Source organism: Sus scrofa, chromosome 8 (genome assembly GCF_000003025.6).
Source record: "Sus scrofa isolate TJ Tabasco breed Duroc chromosome 8, Sscrofa11.1, whole genome shotgun sequence".
Lineage (NCBI taxonomy): Eukaryota > Metazoa > Chordata > Mammalia > Artiodactyla > Suidae > Sus > Sus scrofa.
In genome coordinates this window covers 63,585,451-63,606,780 of record NC_010450.4, presented here as the reverse complement: position 1 = coordinate 63,606,780, position 21,330 = coordinate 63,585,451, and the positions used below count along the sequence as shown (strand labels likewise).

General features: G+C 39.6%; 1 protein-coding gene across 8 annotated transcripts in view; it reads left to right on the top strand.

The window, feature by feature from the left end:
* Positions 2,047-21,330, top strand: part of EPHA5 (EPH receptor A5) — a 319,729-nt gene continuing 300,445 nt past the window's right edge. For 4 of the 8 annotated variants that reach the window (XM_013978750.2, XM_013978749.2, XM_003129048.6 and 1 more), the window contains exon 1: positions 2,047-2,996. In XM_013978750.2, the coding sequence (XP_013834204.2) occupies positions 2,807-2,996 (190 nt within the window). In that variant the 5' untranslated portion in view covers positions 2,047-2,806. The remainder of the gene's footprint in view (positions 2,997-21,330) is intronic. The other 4 variants (XM_013978748.2, XM_013978746.2, XM_021101383.1 and 1 more) reach the window with 2 other exon arrangements.

Genomic DNA, 21,330 nt, shown 5'->3' with positions numbered 1-21,330 from the left:
AATAATAAGCTGTGGATCCTTGGAGAAGGAGAACCTAATCACTTCTTCCCAGAACAGCAAACATCAGTCTTGACACCTTGACTCTCCTTGGACACTGAGTGGGGTTATAGATGAGAGAGATGTATGTGAGGGGATGGGGCAGGGGCAGTGTTCAGTATTTTTAGGGGGCAGAATTTCCGTAGAGTGGAGTGCCCCATGTAAAAGCAGAGGGGTATGAGACAATTTCGCGAATAGTGAATTCAAAATGTTAGTGCAAAAGAACATGGAAAATTTAAGTCCTTTGTAGTAGAAGGTTTTCAATGATAGGCTGAATAAATTTGGGAATTTTGCAGTCAATAGTAGATAGATGAACAGAGTAGTAACATAAATGCATGTTACTGGATAGTAACATATGGAACACATGGATATGGAAGAGAAGAGAACTTGAAGATCATCACCTTCAAATCCTTCATTTTACTGCTGAAGATACTGAGACCTACAGAAGTAAAACAACAAGCTCAAAGCCCCATTAAACTGTCTATGTTTCATACACAGCATTGTTATATATTCACAGGCTTTCGATAATTTCCTTGATATTCTGTTTGGATGTTTTTAAGCAACTCAACTATAAATTTGTGGGGAGGAGCTTACATTCTAAATGGTCTTTAAATAGAAACATAAATTTCAACATTGCATCTCTCTGTGAGACTTCTTGCCAAACTGAAAGAGGGATTCACTGTCATTCCTCTAAATTTGCTTCATGCATTTGGAGCACATCATAATAGAAAGAAGCTGCTTTTAGATTTCTGGTGCCAACACATTTCAAGGGGAAAAAAATCAAAGATGAGCTTCCACCTCTTCACAAAACTGCATTTCTGCTGCTTTATTCTTTCATCTCTATTGCAAATATTTAAACAAAAAAAAATGTCATGAAGTAAAAATTATGAGAAATGTATTGTGAAGTAAAAGTGATCAAGGTAGATATCAAGGTTGGAGAGCAGAGTCACTTTTATTAGGTGTGAGTGCAAACCCAATCTTCACAGTAGTTACTATACACCAAATTAAACGAGATACTCTTCCTCTAAAAATCGCAATTTTTGGAGATGCTTTATTTGCAGACTTTAAAATAAAATGCCAGTATACTAAAACTGCCCTTCAGATGTATTGCTTTGAAAAAAATGAATGAGAACATTGAAAAAAATAAAGCAAGGGAAGACATAATAGAGGTGAAACATGAAAATTGTTTTCAACCGTTTTTTTCCTAATTATTTGTTGTCTCTCAGTGCAGAACATAAGAAATTCAAATAACTAATTTAAAATGCCCGAAAACTAACTGACCCATGCCAATTTTACTAATTTCATATATCTGCATATCGCATAATTTGCAAAATATAAAACATTCTCTCAACGAAATTAATGAATTAAATCATCACATCCTAAAGTACCTGGCAAACCACAATTCTCAATTGCCAAATTTTTTGACTCTCTGAAATCTCAATCAAAGCTACTAGCTGTCTCTATATTTAGAAATTCTACCACTTTGAAGAAAATGTTGACTAATTATCCCATCCCTGCCGCCGAAGTATTCGAAGAATAGAAAGGGTCAGCAGCAGTGAGCGATGGGGGTGTTTAAGAAACTAGCCACGGACTAGCACAGCCTGGGAATGCTTGGCTATGTGACGACAAGACTGTTGATGCCCCAAGCCGCTGATGGGCAGCAGGCAACATGCCAGACCTAGGGACCCGCTTTTCTAAGCGCTGCCTGCAGAACTAGGGCGGATTTCCCTTCAGCCTCTCGGGGCCCCGGTCTCGCTGGCGTTGTCAGGAGAATTCTTCGCCCTAATTATCCGCGGAGGAAGACGCGTCTTGCCCGGAGACCGCTAGGCAACACTCACCACGGCAGCCTCCAGCTTACCTCCCTCCGTGGGTGTGTGGCTTCGTCTAAGCAACTCACACTTACAGTACAGCTCGCCGGCGACGCGGCGAGCAGCGAGGGGCGGGGGAGCTGGCAGGAGGGGCGGGGGGAGGGTGGGAGGCGCGGAGCGAGGAGCGGAGGAGACGCCAGACCTCAGACTCGGCAGGAGCGCGCCGTGGCGGTGCAGTTCCGAGCTTGCCAGCCCAGCCGCACACACACCGCCTCCCGGAGCAGCGGGAATCGCAGCAGCTGCGGGCCGCCGCCGCCGCCGCCGGGCTCCACGCTCTGGCCCGCTTGCCGTCAGTTCCTCCCCTCGCCGGCACTCAGCCCGCAGCTCCTTCCTTCTCTGACAGCCTCCTGGAACTCTCCGGATCTTTTCCTACGTTCCCCTCTCTCGTATTTTCCCCACCCTATATTTTCCCCACCTCTCGTCCTTTCTCCTTAGCCACCCTGCCTTTTTTCTCCTCTTTTTAGCGACGATTTCTTCTTAAGATGACTTGTCTTCCTTATCTCCGTCCACTTCAGCCCTGAAGACTGAAAAGGAGCCTGTAATCTCCCCCTACCCTCCACCCCCGCTGACATTTCAAAGACAGTAATCCTTAAAAGTCTAAAGAGGCACAGAACAGGACACGGGACCTTCTCGACACCCTTGGGTCCGGTCCCGAGCTGCACTATCCAGCGTAAGCAATAGCCCATTTAGCCCCCCTGGAGAGAAGGGAGAGGGGAGCCGAAAGCAAACTTCAGCCAGCTCGGAGGTGCCGAGCTTCCCGCATTTGGAGGAGCCGCGTTCCGGAAGGCGAAGGAGCCCACGGGGAACGCGGAGGAGCCGCCAGCCTCTCTCGCCCCCTCAGCGAGGCGGGAGCGGTGGACTGAGCGGCGCGGGACAGCGGCGGCGGAGGCGGCAAGAGGAAGATGCGGGGCTCGGGGCCCCGGGGTGCGGGACGCCGGCGGCCCCCGGGCGGCGGCGGCGGCGGCGGCGACCCCCCCAACACCCCTGCCTCTCTGGCCGGCTGCTACTCCGCGCCTCGCAGGGCCCCCCTCTGGACGTGCCTTCTCCTGTGCGCTGCGCTCCGGACCCTCGTGGCCAGCCCCAGCAACGAAGGTAGAGCCTTGGGGGTGGGGACCGCGGCGACCCAGGGCGGAGGGGCGAGGCGGGGCCTGGAAGCGCGGGTCCCGGCGCGCTGGACGCGGCGGCCGCGGACGAAATCGCACCTCTCCTCTCGGACTACCCGTTCGCCAGCCTTCTCGCTTGCTCCCCGCCGTCTGCGGTGGCATTGTTTGACAGGAGCTGCGGGGTGCTGGGCGCTGAACCTGCAGGAGGACCGAGGCTGTTTGGGGGGCTGGGAAGTTGCAAGCCCGGGGAAAGAGGGCTGCGAGACACGCGCAGGGAGGCTGGGTGCGGCTGGGTCTCACTTGAAGCGCGTGGAGAAGTGACATTTCGGGCTTGGAGGAGTGGGAAATGTTTCAAGCGCAGTAACAGGGATCTTGGGAGCGATGGGGCTGTTAGAAACCGTTATTTGAGGCTGGGGATGGGAAACGTTGAGGTGGTGGCTGGATGCTTTTATTTGGGAGGAAAGTGCCTTCTGGGAGCTGTTATTTAGGGCATCACCAGCTGCTATTCTGGGATAGGTGGTATGAGCTGTTATTTCTCAAGGGAGGGGTATGGCGAAGGACGGAAGGCGCCCCACACTGTGGGGGTGCCTCTAACTTTGGGGGTCTCCTAACCACACTCTGGCGAAATTAGAAGGCGGGAAGCTAGGATGCCTCTGGAGGCGGAGGTTGAGTGGGGGGTGATCGTTGCCTCCAGCAAGGTGCTGCTGGAACCCCCCGGGTCAGGTCTCCCCACGTTTCCGTGAGGCACAAACCCCGCTCCAGATCTTAAGAGTCCCCAGTTCTCCTCCCCACCCCCAATCCTGCGCTCTGGACCCAGAAGACTGTCCCCGCCTTGCAATGGGAGAGTGGGGCGGGCGCGGGAGCGGCACCTGCGCGGCGCTTCGGCTCCCAGAGCTGTGCTCGGCCACTCGGCCCCGGGTCGGCTTCGCCGCATTTGCTACACTCCCCGTAGGGGCTGCGCTCAAGGGCGCATTCCTCTAGGTTAGGGGCGGCATCGCAGATCCGGATCGGGGTTCTGAGAAGCGGTCAGCTCCACCACGAACACATCGAAAACCCAACCCCGCGGCTGGGGGCTAAGGTTTCCATTTGGGGCTCTGGATGCCTCGAGTGAGGCACAGAACCTTAAAAATCCCTTCCACTCGTGGGGCAGGGGACGCTGAACCGGAAAGATGAAGCAGCGGCGGCGGAGTCGTGTGTGTCCTCGTGACTCGCAGGGGTTGTGTCTTTGGCTGTAGGAGAAGGCGCTGAGCTGGTTTAGGAGCGCTGCCAGCTCCGTAGGAACCTGTGCAAAGCAGGGCAGCTGGAGACTTCTTACCCCACCCCCACACCCATGAACTTCTCACTTTAACTCCTAAATTTATTTTTAAAAAGCTGATTTAAGGATTATATGTAGATCGATCTATCGATCTACTACCCTTTCTTAACATAAACAGTGTGCATTTTTTACCTTCTCCATGAAGTTGAAAAATGTTTTCTGAAGTCTTAGTCCTTGTATTAACATGTCATGTTAGATTCATTATCTTAGAAGTCAGGAGGATTGTGACAGGGTTAGGAGTCCTTTTATTAACTGTCTTATTCCACCGAAAGGGGCATTCTGGTCTGGATTTCGAGTCATAGTTGTAGTATTATAATTTATTCTCCTGTGTGTTCCCGTTATGCTTCATTTTTTTTTTTTCCCAGTGTAATGGGGGAAGGGGCTAACATAGAGGTATAAAGTACTAGTAGCTCTTGGTTAGAGAGACTGGGAAGAAATGAGGTCTCAGAGAGGGTGGCGCTAAATAGGAACAGGAGTCGGGAGGGTGTGGGGAGGAAGAGGCAAAAGGAAATGGAGGGAAGCATGGAAACAGCACAGGTCTCCTAAGGTGGTGTATGCCAAGCTGGAGTCTGGTGGAAAGTAGACTGGCTGATGTTAGACTTAAATTAACACTGACAGGTTGTGTTATCGGTACCAACACACAGCAAAACTTGAACTTAAATGTGATAGGGGGTGCAGGGGTCTAACCTAGAGTGAACTGTACTGTACCGTTCTGAGGACGGTAAAAAGAAAAGCATGTCTGCTGTTTGGGGCACATCTTGTAACATCACTATTTTTACATAATTAGAAATAAAATTTTACTCTATATATATTTTACACACACACCCACACGTATCTCACTCATGCCATCTCTGCCCAACATAGTTTTCCATCTTTCCATTCCAGACCTTTAATATTTATGTTGTTCTCGTTTTGTTTCTCCATGATACTGCTATTCTAAATCAAAGAACAAGAAGATGAGATATTTACAGCAGTAGTTTATGTATTTAAAGATTCAGAATAGAGTTTTTAAGGTAGGTAGGATTGTTTCTAGAGGAACTTTGAAAGATCAGGGCAGGAAGATATTAGGTATGTACCATTTCCATTAATAATTTGCTCTCATATGCTTTGCCTTCTGCAACCTATAGATGCTCAGTGATTTCTCAGACTTTAGTGTATATATACATTATATATGTCTATGATATGAATGCTCTTATGTGAGAAAAAAATTCCAAGGCAGATAGAAATAAATGTGTTTGCATTTATGATAGGTATTCCAGTGATTTTTCAAATTTGAGTTTGGTAGAAATAACAGAATTGAACAGAAAAAGTCAGACTAGAATCTTCGACTGATATGAAATGAATGTTAGACTATATTGGGTAATAGTAAGAGGAAAATTTACTCTAGCTGAAATTCTAGAATAAGGTAAATATATCTTTACCTGGTTTATTATACACTTTAGGTATAAATAGCATGTGGAAGAAATCTTTGAATTACAGTATAATATACAAGCCTTATATTGTAAGATGATTCAGAGGCATATGTAAAGTAAAAAACTTACCTAAGATTGACCAAACAGGAAAAATATTAGCAACTGTTTCAACAAGTGAACATTTACATAGATTTAATACGTAAAGAGAGCATGTCCACTATTATGAATATTGGAGGTGGCCCTGAACTTATTCAGTAACTGCCACTTTTTGCTGTCTGGAGATATATTTGTAAACAAGCATTATTTGACAAGTGCTTTTCGCAGCAGGGATTCTTGGCCAATTACTGCTGAACAGCTCTGCATTGAAAATGATTCACCCGCAGTGAATCAAGCTTAATTCATTGAAGCTACAGTCAGTAATGTCCCAGTAAAGTGCTTCTGACAGTCATCAGCAGTTTGTATTTGAAAAGTCCAGTTTCTTGTCTCTAAGTGTTTTTGTATGCTTGAAAAAGTGGGATGGAGAGGTTCTGGGAGAAAAACACACACACACACACACACACAAACATAAGGTGAAAAACTGGGGGGAGGACGGCTAAACCATTAAAAAACAGTCATAAAACTGTACATGTTTTCAATGTAAAGAAAGAAAAGGAATAAAGTTTGTTTTAGGGTTTTTCTTGGCTTATAATAGGACCAGGCCCATAAAACGATTGGATGACACAATAGATTTGTAAAACTAAATGGCTTTGTTTTGTGGCCTTGTCATCCGGTTGTAATTCACTTCCTTTTAGATAGAGAGGCAGGACCCACAAGAAAAGGGACAGTAAAATTACTCCCTCACCAGGACGCTACTGAACAACAACAACAAAAAAGAGCTATTATCCCATTTGAATCATAGGTTGTTGGAACTAGGAAGGCACCATGAAGAGTTTTAGCTTTTTGCTTTATAAACCATGAATGGGGAGCAGAGACCTGGGTCTTGAAATTTTAAGCTTGTTTTGAGGTAGACAAAGATCTTCTTGGGTATCAGGGTGGCCTGTAAGAGGATTTCATTTCCTCATATAAGGCAGAGAAGTGGTTGAACAATTACCGTATTTCTAATGGATATGTCTCCGTTGATTGATAATATTCTTGGTATAATATTGTCACTTGTAAATAGTAATCCTTTAAGTCCACATAGAATGTAATCGGTATGGGAAAAGGATTCATTTTTTATGCTTATAAACCTTTATTTATTAGTTCTCTGCTTACAAAATGTGACCATTAGGAGTATTTCCATATGAAATATCAAAACGAGATGATATAGCTATTTATAGGCAAACATCCCCAGTTTAATTAAATATTAGACTTTATTCAGTATTGCCACTGTTGAGGAAATGACCATGCTTTAGTTATTTTGACTACGTTTTTGTTGATTGATTTGACCACTTGAATCTCCTTTGTTTGCAGTGCTTTTTAATGTATTTGCTTGAGTGACCATTTCTCCTTCCTTTGGAAGAAACCTTTCTACTTTTAACTGTAAAAACAGAGTATAATGTGCACGATTACATTAACTAGAGTTATTTTTCTTTTCTGACTCAACCAGTCTCCTTTTTAAAAAAAGAAAAATGTGCTGTTAGTATCTTGAAGAACTACTGAAAAAAGTGTTGTAATTCTTTATACTTCGTTTTTTCAATTTAAATTAGCAGATATATTTTAATTTTATTAATGAACAACTTGCACTTAAGTTAGTAAGCAGTATCTAATTACTCAAACATGATTGTCGTTTTTATAATCTTAAAATACTTTTACAATAGTTTTAACAAATCAAAATTAACTGAAGTTGGAATAGCCAGCCTTGCTTATAAATCATTAATAATTGTTTGCAGTATTTGTCCTTTTGTTTTCTTTTCAGAAAGAGTGACTTTTAACTATAAAAACAATACCAGAGCTAAAAATGTAGATTGTTACCTTAGAGACTCAATGATTCTTGCTGTTCTAATATCTCTAGTGAGTATGTATTTTTCTATAGAGCATAACAATTCCTACTTACATGCTCTACTGGGTAAATAGATATTTAGTTATTTTATCAAAATTTATATAATCAATTGGTTAGGGAGGGCTTCAAAGGAATTATCCTATTCTATTGCATACCTAAACATACATAATGATATTTTAGTTGACATTAGTAAATTTATCATCTGCTCTCTCATAGACTAAATGATAGACTTGTGTTTCTTGAATGTATACAAAGGGAGCTTAAAAATTAATTCTAAAGGCTTTGTAGACACAAGTTAAAAGAGTTCATTTTTTTCACAAAAAGTTTAATAGTACATAACTTTAAAGTAATAAGAAAAATAGATTTATTTAGTAAGATATATTTGATATAGGAAATGAATAACAGGAGATTCTCTGATCTGTTCATAATATCTTTAAAAGCACTATATAGCAATTAGAAAACTGGAATATTTGACAGTTATTCAATGTGAAAATCCTTTCTGAATTATCAGTGCCACTGAAAATGTTTAAATCAAAATATAAATGATCCATTTTTAAAATTTGGTTTTTAACTTTCAAAATAATTAGCATGAGTACTTAGCTTCCCTTTGTCATAGATTTAATTTCTCATTTTAGATTCTGACTTTCTAGACATTTGTTTATTTAGAGGATTTTAAGGTGTTTGAACAAGACAAAAATTTACTTTTGAAAAAGAAAGTGTTTAAGAATTTAAAATCCAAAATTCAAACAATAGCTCAGTTTTATAATACATTTGGTAACATATGCAAGGTGTTGTAACAAAGAATTTTCCACAAAAATGGTAGGATCACTGATGCCATACCTTATGAAATAGCTATTTATAAATTGAATTAAAAATAGGTAGTATAGGTATTCTTGAGTATTAAAACTTGATTGTAATCGGAAAAAAGATGGAATTGACATCTTTTTTCTAACACTATAGATTTCACATGTATAGGCTTTATTCATTTCATTTATTCTGATCATATAAAATAAGAGGTGGGTCTAATTTCAAATTCATATTAAATGACAATAGAAAACACAGTTGAATGATTTAAAACATAATTCTGATCAATGAATATCATGAGAAATAGATATTTTTTCATTCCCTTTTAATGTATTTTATTACTATCTTAAAAAATTCTTAGCCAGTATAATGTGTTTAGTGTAAGGCAAAGATAAAGAAAGAAAAAGAATACTGTAAAGTGCATAAGAATTTGAATTGTATCTGGTGAAATGTGTGGGAATTTAGGGCCTTTCTCTTTTTGTATGTGTATTTTTTAAAAGCTCAAATTTGTCATAATAGAATCTCTAATGAGAATTCCAGGTGTTACAGTCATAAAATAAAACCATAATTTAGTTGGTACACAGCTTGGACTTTTTGAAAACTATGTGGTTGGCATGATGACACCTAGCTGCCGTTTAATGTTAGTAGAATTTTTAATAATTTTTTTGTCTTTAGCAATTTAAAGAATCCATAAGGAGTCATTCCTATCATTTAAAAAAATGCCTGAAAATCCTCTAAAAGTGTGAGTTTTATCTTTACTCTCCCATTAACAATGTATTCAGTTAAGGAAAACCTTAGTAAGCTCTGTTCATAAATCCAGCTCCTTTTTTTTTTTTTCCTCCCCTGTAGTTTGCACAGCTTTTAGTCTCTGGTCAGTTTATGTGTTACTTCATTAACGTTATTTAACTAATTTCTTAAACTGTTGGAGAACATACAGAACCTTGTGGACCCTAGATCATGCATTCTTTCCTCTGCATCTCTCAGTAACTCAATATTCATGGCTTTAATTGTTGTGCCTTTAGTGAGAAGAGTACAGTAACTTGGCCTGATGGAGCAACCTGTTCTGGGTGTGTGTTAAGGTCACAGTTAAGCTGGAAGAGAGTGGGGAAAGATGTCAAGATGGCATCACTATGAACTAGATATTCATAGTGATGTTTTATTTTGTTTTATTTTTTATGTTATTAGAAAAATAGCATACTTGAGTGGTCGCACACATTCTAATTTTACATTTTGTTTTTACTGACTCTGAGGATATAAATTCCAGCCTAGTGGGAAAAAAAAAAAAAAAAAACAAACCAACAACTCCAGTTCATTTTATTTCATCCATTTAGTTCTTTTTTTCTTCTATTTCTCTGTAAATTCGGCAGTTTGGTTGAGTCATGCCAAATACTTGTGGCATTAGGCACCCCGCAGATTAAATAATTGGGATTAAAGTGTCTGTGATGATGCTAATTCTGTTATAGTTGCTGGACTACTGCCCAGGCTATCTTCTCCATCCATCAGACACGTCTTCGCTTCTAACTAAACTGGGCTCATAACTCTGTTTAAGTAAATGATCTGGTTAAAAAAAAAAAAAATCGAAGAGCCAAAACCGGAGGGTTGAAATATTTTGCATATGCTTTGTGAGAAAATGTTCCTACTTGGAAGCCTGTTTCCCGCTAAGTATTGGAAGATTTAGAGAAAATACAGTCTGTTCTCTTACTCAGAGATGGGTAGTGTCTTTTTTCTCTTGTAATAATTTCACACTCTTATTGTCATCTGTCGCATCTCCCTTTTCCCTCTCCTTCTCGTTCATTCCCTCTCTTCCTTCTTTTCTACTTCTCTTTCTCTCCCTCCTTCCTCTCTCCTCCCTCCCTTGTCAGATACTCCGTTTATGCAATGTCAAATCTAGAGAAGAAGGTAAAAACCCATCCAGGCAGGTGACTTCCAGCACTCCCCAAGAAGATTTCAATTGGGGTGATCAGACTATATATAGAGTCTTCTGTTAAATAAATCAGGGGACCCAGTCCATTAAGGTAAAGACTGGATTGTATCAAAGGGAGTTATATATTTTTTACTTGATTCTTTTTTTATAATGATTTTTATTTTTTCCATTATAGCTGGTTTTACTTGATGTGTAAGTCCGAAGTACAAGAGCTTAGGTGTCTTTGTCAGTTTTGCATTTCTTACAGGATGGCTCACTTATTTACTTTGCACTGGCTGCACTGGCTGTCCCTTCCCGCTCTAGGATGCTCGGACCAGTGGTCCCCAGCAGGCCTTCTCACTGTGAACCAAGTTGCAGCTCTCCTCCAGAGCCCTGGCCTTGCTCTCTAGCTGGGCAGCTGAGGCAAGTGCCCCGTTCTGGGCAAGGTGACAGTCCCTCTCCTCTCCCTGCACACCAGCTAGGCAGTGTAGTGATGCTGTCATGGGTGTCCTAAAAGGGGTACAACCAGGCTTCTGAGAAAAGTAGAGAATACTTGAGAAATGCTGTGTCTGAGGGATTTTAACCATGTCTAGTTTCAAACCATCGTATTTTTCTGGAAGGGGGATGGGCAGCAACAGCAGCTGGACCATTTAATCTTGCAGATTTAGAGTCAGAGTTTTTTGATTCAAGCCTGCAAAACAAAGCAAGTAAAGGATTAGATGGTATGGAATTATGGAAAAATAAATGAGAAAAAAACCAAACCAAACCTCTCACTTTGAAACTCAAAAAGAAGCTAGTTTTGTTTTGGGGTTTGGGGTTTTTTGTATTTTGTGGGGTTTTTTGCACTACCTTTGACTTCTGCAGACCTTTGTCTTGTTATTATTTTTTTTTAACCTCAGTTCTTTTGTCTATATTATGGTACTACTTCATATTTGTTGCTGTGGAGAACAAGCAAAATGAGATCATTTTCTAATTGGTGAGCACTGCACTACATGTGTATGAGTTGAGGGAGCGTAGCTGGTTAAAACTCTGCCCAGTCTGTACGTTACACTTCACTCGCTGGGTATGGACTAGGATAAAAGAAAACTGTCAGTGCTGCAGTCTTGTGGATTTAAGTTTATATTATGTGAGTAATCGTCCTTAAGAAATTCAAAAATATTTTAGTTTTGTAAGTATAGTAGAAATGACTTAGGAACACTTTGCTGACGCCTCGGTGCCAAAGCAGCCCACATCACAGGAGGGCTTAATTTTAATTAACTTCAGGATAACTGCCTCTCACTGGGTAGTGCAGAAGGGAGGCCTTTAAAGACTGTGAAATGAGCTCTGCCCTATATTAGTGATGTGTTCTTGAACCATCCACCTCAGATTCACATAGTTAAAATTAAGGGTTAACACACTCTCATAGGGTGGTTGTGAAAATAAAATAATGTGCAGTGTATATGTTGCTTAGTAAAATTCCTAGAGCAAAACAGATATATGACAAATGTTAGTCCCAGTGGTTTTCCCTCTACTAAATATGGGGTATTTGAGATAAGCTTTCAGAATCACAGGTTATTGTCTTCCTTGGATTGGATGATTAAAGGGAATCTGGGGCAGGAAAACAATCTAACCAAATTGCGTATGCAAATTTTCCATAGAGCTATCAAAGACAAAAATCAACCACATGATGTTGTCCTAATTTTCAGCTAGCTTCCTAATTATTTAGTATTGAATTCTGGGATTTGATTAGGAAATAAAGGGCAAATCAGTATAGGGATCAGGGGTTGCAAATGTTGTCTTTTACCTCATTTTAGCTCACGTAGAGGTCACATGTTTCTTATTAGCCACAGACCGTATCGAGAGATAGCTTCAAATGTTTTGGATATTTAGAACTAGTATATGTTATATATTAAATATTATACTTATTGTTATATATATTAAATAATACATATTTTAAATTACCTATATAATGCTACTGAAAGTGGATAATTGAGAGAACTAAATCCTTAAGTTTCCTGAAAACAGATGTCTGACACTATAATTTGACACCTCTGTTTTAATTTGAAATATACAGTTTTCTGATTTGTTCAATTATATTTAGTTTAAAACATGACTTAGGAATATAACTGAGCTTTTATAAAGGTTTTGATACAGTTTTTTGAAGGCTTACCTTTTTTATGTAGGTAACATAGGTAGAAGGAAGTTCACGGTGCATTGTATTTAGAGCTGCATGTGACATGTATGGGTGTATTTGCATGCATGAGTGCACCCACCCGTATACAGTAATTATAGCTACTGTCATTACTGATATGCCATGTGCCAAACATCATTTTAAAAGGTTTACATAGACACTGATTTGTTTTCCTCTAAACAAGCCCAGGAAATAATAATAATTAATATTTATTATTAGTATTATTCTGTTTTACACATGAGGAAACTGAGGCAGGGAATGGTTAACCATCTTGCCCAAGGTTACAGATCCAAAGTGGCAGACCTTTACATGAAATCCACACAGACAGACTCCAGCACTGCTCTTCTCAGCTCCTCTCCAGAAGGGGAGGCTGTTGGCTCAATTCCTTCAGGTATCCAGTTACTCCTGCTCCCAGGCAAGTGATGGCCCACCCCACAGACAGTGGGAAGTGATTTAAAAGTACATGCAAAAATTCATGGGGAGTCCTGAGGATATTTGTTCTCATGTTCATGTTCGCTCCTACCACTATTTTTTTTTCCCCTCTCACTAAACACCTGATCTCGTCATGGGCTCTTACACACTGATTGACCCCCAGTTGACATCCCCGCTCTTCATTGCCTAGAACCCCTCAGCACAAGGCAAGATCTCATCCTGCAGTTAATTCTTTTTTTATTTTAGGCCATGTATTTTTCAGTTTTTAAATTGTTTTCTGTTACTTCCATGTATAAGCAACCCTGTGCTCAATCCCTAGCCCAGGTTATACTGTAGACCTGCCTGTAGAGACCCAGAATCTATTGTCTGTTGCTGACCACTACCTCTTGCTTTATTGGGAATGGAGGGCAGTTCTGAAGATAAAGTTTTGCCTTAACTCATGACATTGTATTTTTAGGCAACAGGACTTTTGTAGCAGGTGAGGATACTTGAAATGTTTGGCGGGTTCAGTGGAAAATTCTTTCACTTTTGGTCTCCTATCCAAGGCGACCTTTTACGTGCTTTTTTAAATATACATGTTATATTAAATATTTTATAATCACTTTTATGTAGCTTATATTATTAAAATGCTTTATAGTTTACAAAATGTGCTGACCTACCTTATTCCAGGAGAATCTCATTAAAAAACAAAAACAAACAAAAAATCCTGTAGGATAGATTAGAAAAATCATTGCTACAAACAAAGGAACTAAACCAAGAAAATTTGATCTAGCAAAAAATCAGAACTAGTTTCAAAGTCTCATGGCTGCAGAATCAGTGTTTTGCTGTAGGAAGCAGTGGGGCAGATGGTGAGATGGTGAGAGCACAGGTCTGGAGTCTGGCTGAGCCACAATGAGCTTTGTGACCTTGAAAATCTAGAAAGCTAGAAAACCTCCCTGTATCTGTGAGGTTTTTTGTTTTTGTTTTTTTTTCTCTGTGAAATGGGAATATTAATACAGTTCAGAGTTGTAAGGATTGGGTTCACATCAGTCAAGTGTTTTGTAAAAATTCCGTTGCGCAGTAAGCATTCAGAAAGTGAATATTGCATGTGCTAAAAAAGTCGTGTGGGTTGGCACTCTGACATTTAGCAGGGTCTAATTCTCTACAGTAGTTAGTGAGTACTGTCTAATATTTATTGTAAATGGAAATAGCACAAGAAAAGCACTTGACTTCAATTCAATTGCTCAAGCAGTCCTTGTTTACTCCCTGGGTAAACCCTTCAAAGGCTCTCCAGTGCCCTCAGGATAAAATCTGAACTCCTTGAGCCTGAGAGCAGAGCTCTCAATGATTTGCCTCTGCCCCACCTCTCCTGCCACTTCCCTCCTGGACCCAGCACTCCAAGCTCCTGTGGCAGAGCGCTGCTCAAGGTGCAGTTGGATTGGGGCAGGGGGGCTGTGCTCGGTAGGAAGCTCCTTCCTTCACCTAAACTTGATCTTGATCTTTATACCCCTTCCCCATTGCCCAGTATTGTGTACCCATTTTTTTTCATGTGTAGCATATCACCCTGAGCTGGAATTGAGTTTTCCTTTGTTTATACATTTCTGATATTTGATAATAACAGAAATCCCTGTAAAAACTAAAAATTAACTGGAGGAAAAGTTCTCTTCTGAACTGAGACATTCCTACTAACAGAGGTAGTATGATGATTTGCCAACCAGAGCAAGTTAATTCCTAGAAAACTGGTAGGCTTTTATTTTTTCCTTGCATTTACCAAATGCATCAATATGAAGAAAGCTTTACCTGTCTGTAAACTCACTGAGAGCCAATCCCAATGCCTGATACTCCGTATGTATCAGTAAACTATGCTACACCCTATAAATTTATGTTTAAGGAATAATGGTCTTAAGTAACTTCTTTGTTTATTTAAAGATACTGCTTTTTTTTTTTTTTTTTTTTTTTTTTTTGTCATTTTGTCGTTGTTGTTGCTATCTCTTGGACTGCTCCCGCGGCATATGGAGGTTCCCAGGCTAGGGGTTGAATCGGAGCTGTAGCCACCGGCCTATGCCAGAGCCACAGCAACGCGGGATCCCAGCCGCGTCTGCAACCTACACCACAGCTCACGGCAACACTGGATCGTTAACCCACTGAGCAAGGACAGGGACCGAACCCGCGACCTCACGGTTCCTAGTCGGATTCGTTAACCACTGCGCCACGACGGGAACTCCTAAAGATACTGCTTTTAAACACACCCAGTCTCACCACATTACTGCGTTCTCTGGAAGAGCCCAAATATAGCTTTTATTTTTTTGCCAGATTCATAACTAATAAAGTTTAGAATCTCTGGTATTACTCTAAACTGAGATGTTGCCAACTAAATAGTTTATGATTTGTCAACCAAAACAAGTTTATACCAAGAAATTTGGCAGTAGAATACTTTATTTTAGATTTACCGAAAGTATCATTGAGAGGATAGTTGTACTGAGATTTGCAAACTGCTAGGAAATAAATATGTCCGGTGGTCACTGTCTCTTTGTGATTTAATCAACTACTGTTTTTCCTCTTCTTTTAAGTTCTCAGAATTCATATGACTTGAGCCACAATCAGACAACATAGAGTATTTTTTTCTGTTTTATGCATGACTTAATTTTACCTCTAGAAAAAACAATTAATATAAAACATCTGTTTCTTAATGGTTTCAATTTCTTGGGAGGAGATGGATTTACTCTTTCATTTGTTCTAGATTTCCTGGATAATTTAGACTGTCACTTTATGAAGCACTTTAGATTTACAACTTGGTAGGAATTCTTCATATTGCAGAGAAAGTAGCAGGAAGATCGATACCACCAACCATGTGAATAGAATAACACTAAAAAATAGGTTTATAAAGGGTAAAGCTTCAAATGGAATGATAATGGCTTTTTAAGTATAGTTTGGTTAATTTCTGGTTAGTGTGTTTAAGTCTAACTAGTGTCTGATTAGTATATTTAATTGAATACCCTTCTGGAACAGATATTTTTATTTACTCTAGAAATTCTAACAAATACATCAGAAGTATCAGTGGGTTAATACTGCTGTATTCTACTGAGCTGAGAATTCTTTGATCTCAATTTTTCTTCTGAATGGGAGGGACAATGATAACTGCTCTGAAGACTATTGCCATGTGATCTCCTTTTATTATCACGACAACCCCATGAGCTGGATGGTATTATTTCAATTTGTTGGTGGGAGATTGGGTTTGGGGAAAAATTAAGTAAATTGCATTGGGTCACACAAAAAATAAATTGATAGGCTAGAAACCAGGTGTATTTGATGTGGAAGCTCTTGGTTGCACCTACTATGTAAAGATTACATTTATTTAAATACACCTAAGTCTTGTGATTTGTATACTACTTATGCATACCATTTTTGAAGGAAGGAATGTTATTTTAGTATACAAACCACATGTTTCATAAGAAAATCAATTAATATATGAATAATATAAGCAAAAACACATGGAAACATAGAAAATCTATATCAAGAAAAATCTCACTATCATCAATGCTAAAGCAGTTGACTAGAAAACTTAGGTGTAAACTTTAAGTACACCATTCTCATTTCCTGGAAGAAAACCTGTCAGTTCATCAGGAAAAAGCATTTTTTTCCTGACTCTGGGGTTTGAAAGAAGCTGGTTATAGGCTTGTTTTGTGTTTGGGGTATTGAACAAGCCATGAATAATAGTCGTCACAGTCTTCAAAATATGCAGAGCTGATTTTCATCTAATAGTTTCTTATATAAGTCATTGTCGAAAGCCAAGGACAAAATATTAGAAGTGGTTTTCAAATTTCCCCTTTTTTTTTTAAGCAGCAGACACTCTTATTCAAAAGAAGTCACTATGGGAGCCCAATACATGAGGCAGATAACAACAGAGTTATTAGGTTTCCTGGCTGTTTTAACCTCCTCGCTTCCTTCATCAGCTTGTGCCTCTGAGACATCGTTTTGGAACTATAGGGGCCATTGTGGGCTCTGTGTGAAAACTGCTGTGTTAAAATATAAAAGGAATGATGTATAACAGATCAATGTGCTGCGATCTTGATGTGTAGCTTTCTAACAATCTAGTTGAAAAACAAATTATAATATATGGTAAAGTTTACTTTAAACCAATGGTTGGTTCATAACCCAAAGGCAGTTATCAGAGCCTACCTCAAAACATTATTAAATGTACTGTGTCTGGCACCTCCTACATTCACTGAATCAGAATTCATTAAAGCAAGTCCTATGGAAATCTGTTAAGTTTAGAACCCGAGAATCTGTACTTTTAGAACCTCCATAAATAATTCTGACTTTTGTCCCTGTTAAAGAACCCTTCCTGGAGTTCCTGTTGTGACACAGTGAAAACAAATCCGACTATTAACCATGAGGTTGTGGATTCAATCCCAGGCCTTGCTCAGTGGGTTAAGGATCTGTCTGCCATTGCCATGAACTATGGTGTAGGTCGCAGACACAATTTGGATCCTGCGTGGCTGTGGCATAGGCGGGCAGCTGTAGATCTGATTTGACCTCTAGCCTGGGAACCTCCATATTCTGCAGGTGCAGCCCCACCAAAACAAAACAAAAAACAAAACAAAATAAAGAACCCTTCCTTAGACCTATTCAAAATGATGTCTGTGGTCTAGGAGTGGTACCAGTTTACACCAGTATTAATGCAAAGATTAAGAGTTAGCTTTTCCAGACTCTTACTGAGATTTGACACTGTCACAAAAATCTGGCTGTGCAATTGGTAGATTCACCTCATTGAACAGGCCATAGCCCAGCTCTGAAATTGTCTGACTCAAGTTAACTGTGTATAAGGATCACTTGGTGGTGGGGACTTTATAAGATGTGGTCTCCTGGGCTCCACCTGATATCTTAATTTTGTAATTTTAGAAGCATCTAATGGATTTACATTTTTATGTCTTTTTTTTTTTTTCCATTTCTTAGGCTGCTCCCACAGCATATGGAGATTCCCAGGCTAGGGATCGAATCGGAGCTGTAGCCTCCGGCCTACACCAGAGTCACAGCAACACTGGATCCGAACTGCGTCTGCGACCTACACCACAGCTCATGGCAACGTGGGATCCTTAACCCACTGAGCAAGGCCAGGGATTGAACCCACAACCTCACAGTTCCTAGTCGGATTCGCTAACCACTGAGCCACGATGGGAACTCCTGGATTTACATTTTTAAAAAGCATTGTACATGATTCTGGTGCAAGGGGCAGAAAGACCACACTTGAATAAAACATTGAAAAAAAAATGCATCATTCAGAAAATACATAAAATATTTTCTATTATTAATCTCAAAAAGGAGAATATGAAAATGTACTAAAGCTAAAGGTAATATATATCATTATCAGAGAACACTATGCACAATAAGGACATACAAAATGTTAGGGGATTGTAATACAAATATCAGAGTCCAAAATTATTCTAAGTATTGTTTATTACATAATCAATGAAAGAGCATTAAATATCAGAACTTATCCTCAAAGTATATACTTTGATTTATATTTATTTTCCTAAATAATATAATATTATATTCATTTTTACTGTGTATGTGTATATGTGTGTGTGTATCCCTGAGTGGCAAATCTTAATTCAGATAATTATACCCTAGAGAATCTGACTTGGGGGATGCACAAGGATTATTTCACAAGTCAGATAAACTCAACTACTCTCAGGGCTAAGCAATTGGAAGGTTGAACAAATGAGTAGGATACTTCCTGTTTTACGCTCTGATGGATCCCTAAGACCTGGAACAATCCTTGGTATTTACATAGATGCTTAATAAATATTTGTGTAATGAATGAACCTTCGTTCATTGCAAGTGTCCACAGAACTTGAATAGAAGTTAAAGCAGTGTGCTAGACTTTTCCCTCAGTTATTTGTATATTATGTGTATTACATGGGATTGTATTAGGTTGAAGATAATAGCGAAACTGTCCAATGGTGTCTTAAAATGTTAAGGGCTTTAGACAAAGATGTTTGAGAACGAAGTTTCAGGGCAAATGTCTGGTGGCTTAATGACATCAGAACAGGAATCATTGTGACTTGTGTGACTTTACTCTCAAGCTTATCGTCTTATGGTTGCAAGAAGGCTGATGCCTCTCCGGGCATCACATCCCATTCAGAACAAGAAGGGAAAGAGAAAAGAATCATTTAGCTAGGACAACAAAACTTTCCCAGAAACTGGCCAGCAGATTTCTGTTTGTATCTCATTGGCCAGACCTATGTAACAAGATTCCCAAATTCAGTGGATGCTACGATTCTAGAACCATGATGATCATTTTTTGCTAATGCCCGTCTTGACCCATTGTCTGGTGCTGGGTCATGTTGCCACTCCAACACAAGTGAAATTATGATACCAAAGAAAGAGAAAGGATGTGAGAAATTAATAGCATCAAATAGCATCTGCTACAATACCAACCAAAAGTGAAAATACTTTTTGACATTTTGACCAAAAACAGATTTTAGGCACCAGGTTAATCAGGGAAAAATGACTGCTACTAGATCATCAATCTTATACCTGGCAAAGATGCATAATTTATTGTATTTTAAAAGACTAACTTAAACATTACTTTTCTTCTGTCATGAATCCTGCAGATTATTTTGAAAAGGATAATGAGAGGTGGGTACTAAAATGTTTATATTCGGCCACCTAAAATTATTGGGCACGATATTTGTTTGTACTTCTGTCTGTATCACTTTATATTTGACTAGTTTGTGATTGTTATCCAAGAATTTCTTGGTAATATAATTATTTTACATTTTAGATAACCAAGACTTATTCTCTAGGGTTTATGTCAGACTTCAATTTTAACTAAGCCACAAGACGACATGGAAATAATGACTTGAGTTGTCAGCAGAAATTTGAGTCTCTTTCCCTTTCACAGAAAGGGCTTCTGGGCTACCCAGTTGTTTACTCTTTTTTGGAAATGCCACCACCTTAAAATACAGACTGTGTGCAAGTTTGTCTGTTTTAGTGCATGTTAGATCTAATCATCATTTATCCTACCCTGAAGGCTGAAAAGCTAATTATTATATAAATTGTTTTGCAGTTTGATATAGTTCAACCAAACATTAGGGGTAATTAGGGAGTGGGGAAAGGATCCATTCCAGACAAAAAAATCAGCTTTGCATACATTTTACATTCTTTTCTTATGTGCTTTTTGACATCTAAGGACAAGGTAAATTTTGACAAACTTATATCCTATTTTGCCCCAGTTAGCATGCTTAAAGCATAATGAATAACAAATTAAAAAAATAAGAAACAGGGTCTCATCATTACCCTTTTGCTTTCCAAAATCTGGTAATTTACTTTTGTTAATTTGACGCTAAATTGTGATTTCCCCAGGGAAAACTAATGTCTGCTCTGTTTAGATGAAAAGTCTGTATACAATACTGTAAGAGCGTTATGGGAGATGCTAACTTCTGTAACATGATTTTCAAAACTTACTGATTTAGGCATTCCCATCGTGGCTCAGTGGTAATGAACCCAGCTAGTATCCATGAGGACACGGGTTCTTATCCCTGGCCTTACTCAGTGGGTTAACAATCTGGTGTTACTGTGAGCTGTGGTATAGGTTGCAGATGTGGCTCAGATCCCAAGTTGCTGTGGCGGTGGTATAGGCTGGCAGCTGCAGCCTGATTTGACCCCTATCCTGGGAACTTCCATATGCCACTAGTGCAGCCCTAAAAAGATAGAAACAAACAAGCAGACAACCAACAAAAAAACCCATAGCGATTTAGTAAAACTCATTGGTATTTAGAAATTAGGTGTTTCAAAGGGCAGAGCTTTTGGATTCAGTAAGTCAGATATTGGGGCAAGTGTGCTGTAGAAACAAGAGAAAGAGCTTTGGAGTTAGACTTGGATTTAGATTCTCTTTATGTGCTTATTTGCTCTCTGACCTTGGACCACTGCCCTCTTCAGCTTTTCTCAACTTCAATTTCTATATCTGTAAAAGGGAGAAAATAATATACCAGAGGATCATGTTAGGATTAGGTGAAATAATATTATATTAATAATCTTATATTACTTAAAGATACATATAATTTTGTTGATCTTAATCACTGCTGTTACAAATAGGGGAATTGTGGCCGACAAGGAAAATCACTTCCAACAAAAAAGCCCTCAGAGTAGCAAACCAGAACCACAGGACTAGCAAATAGTCTCCATGCTGTGAATCATTCTCAGAGGGAGTTGTGAATATGCCCGTTGATTTCTGGTGTGGAGGATTTACAGTGTTGTGTAAGGAAGAGCTTTATACTACGTTATCTACATATATTATGTGTGGATCTTAACAGGACTTGAGTGAG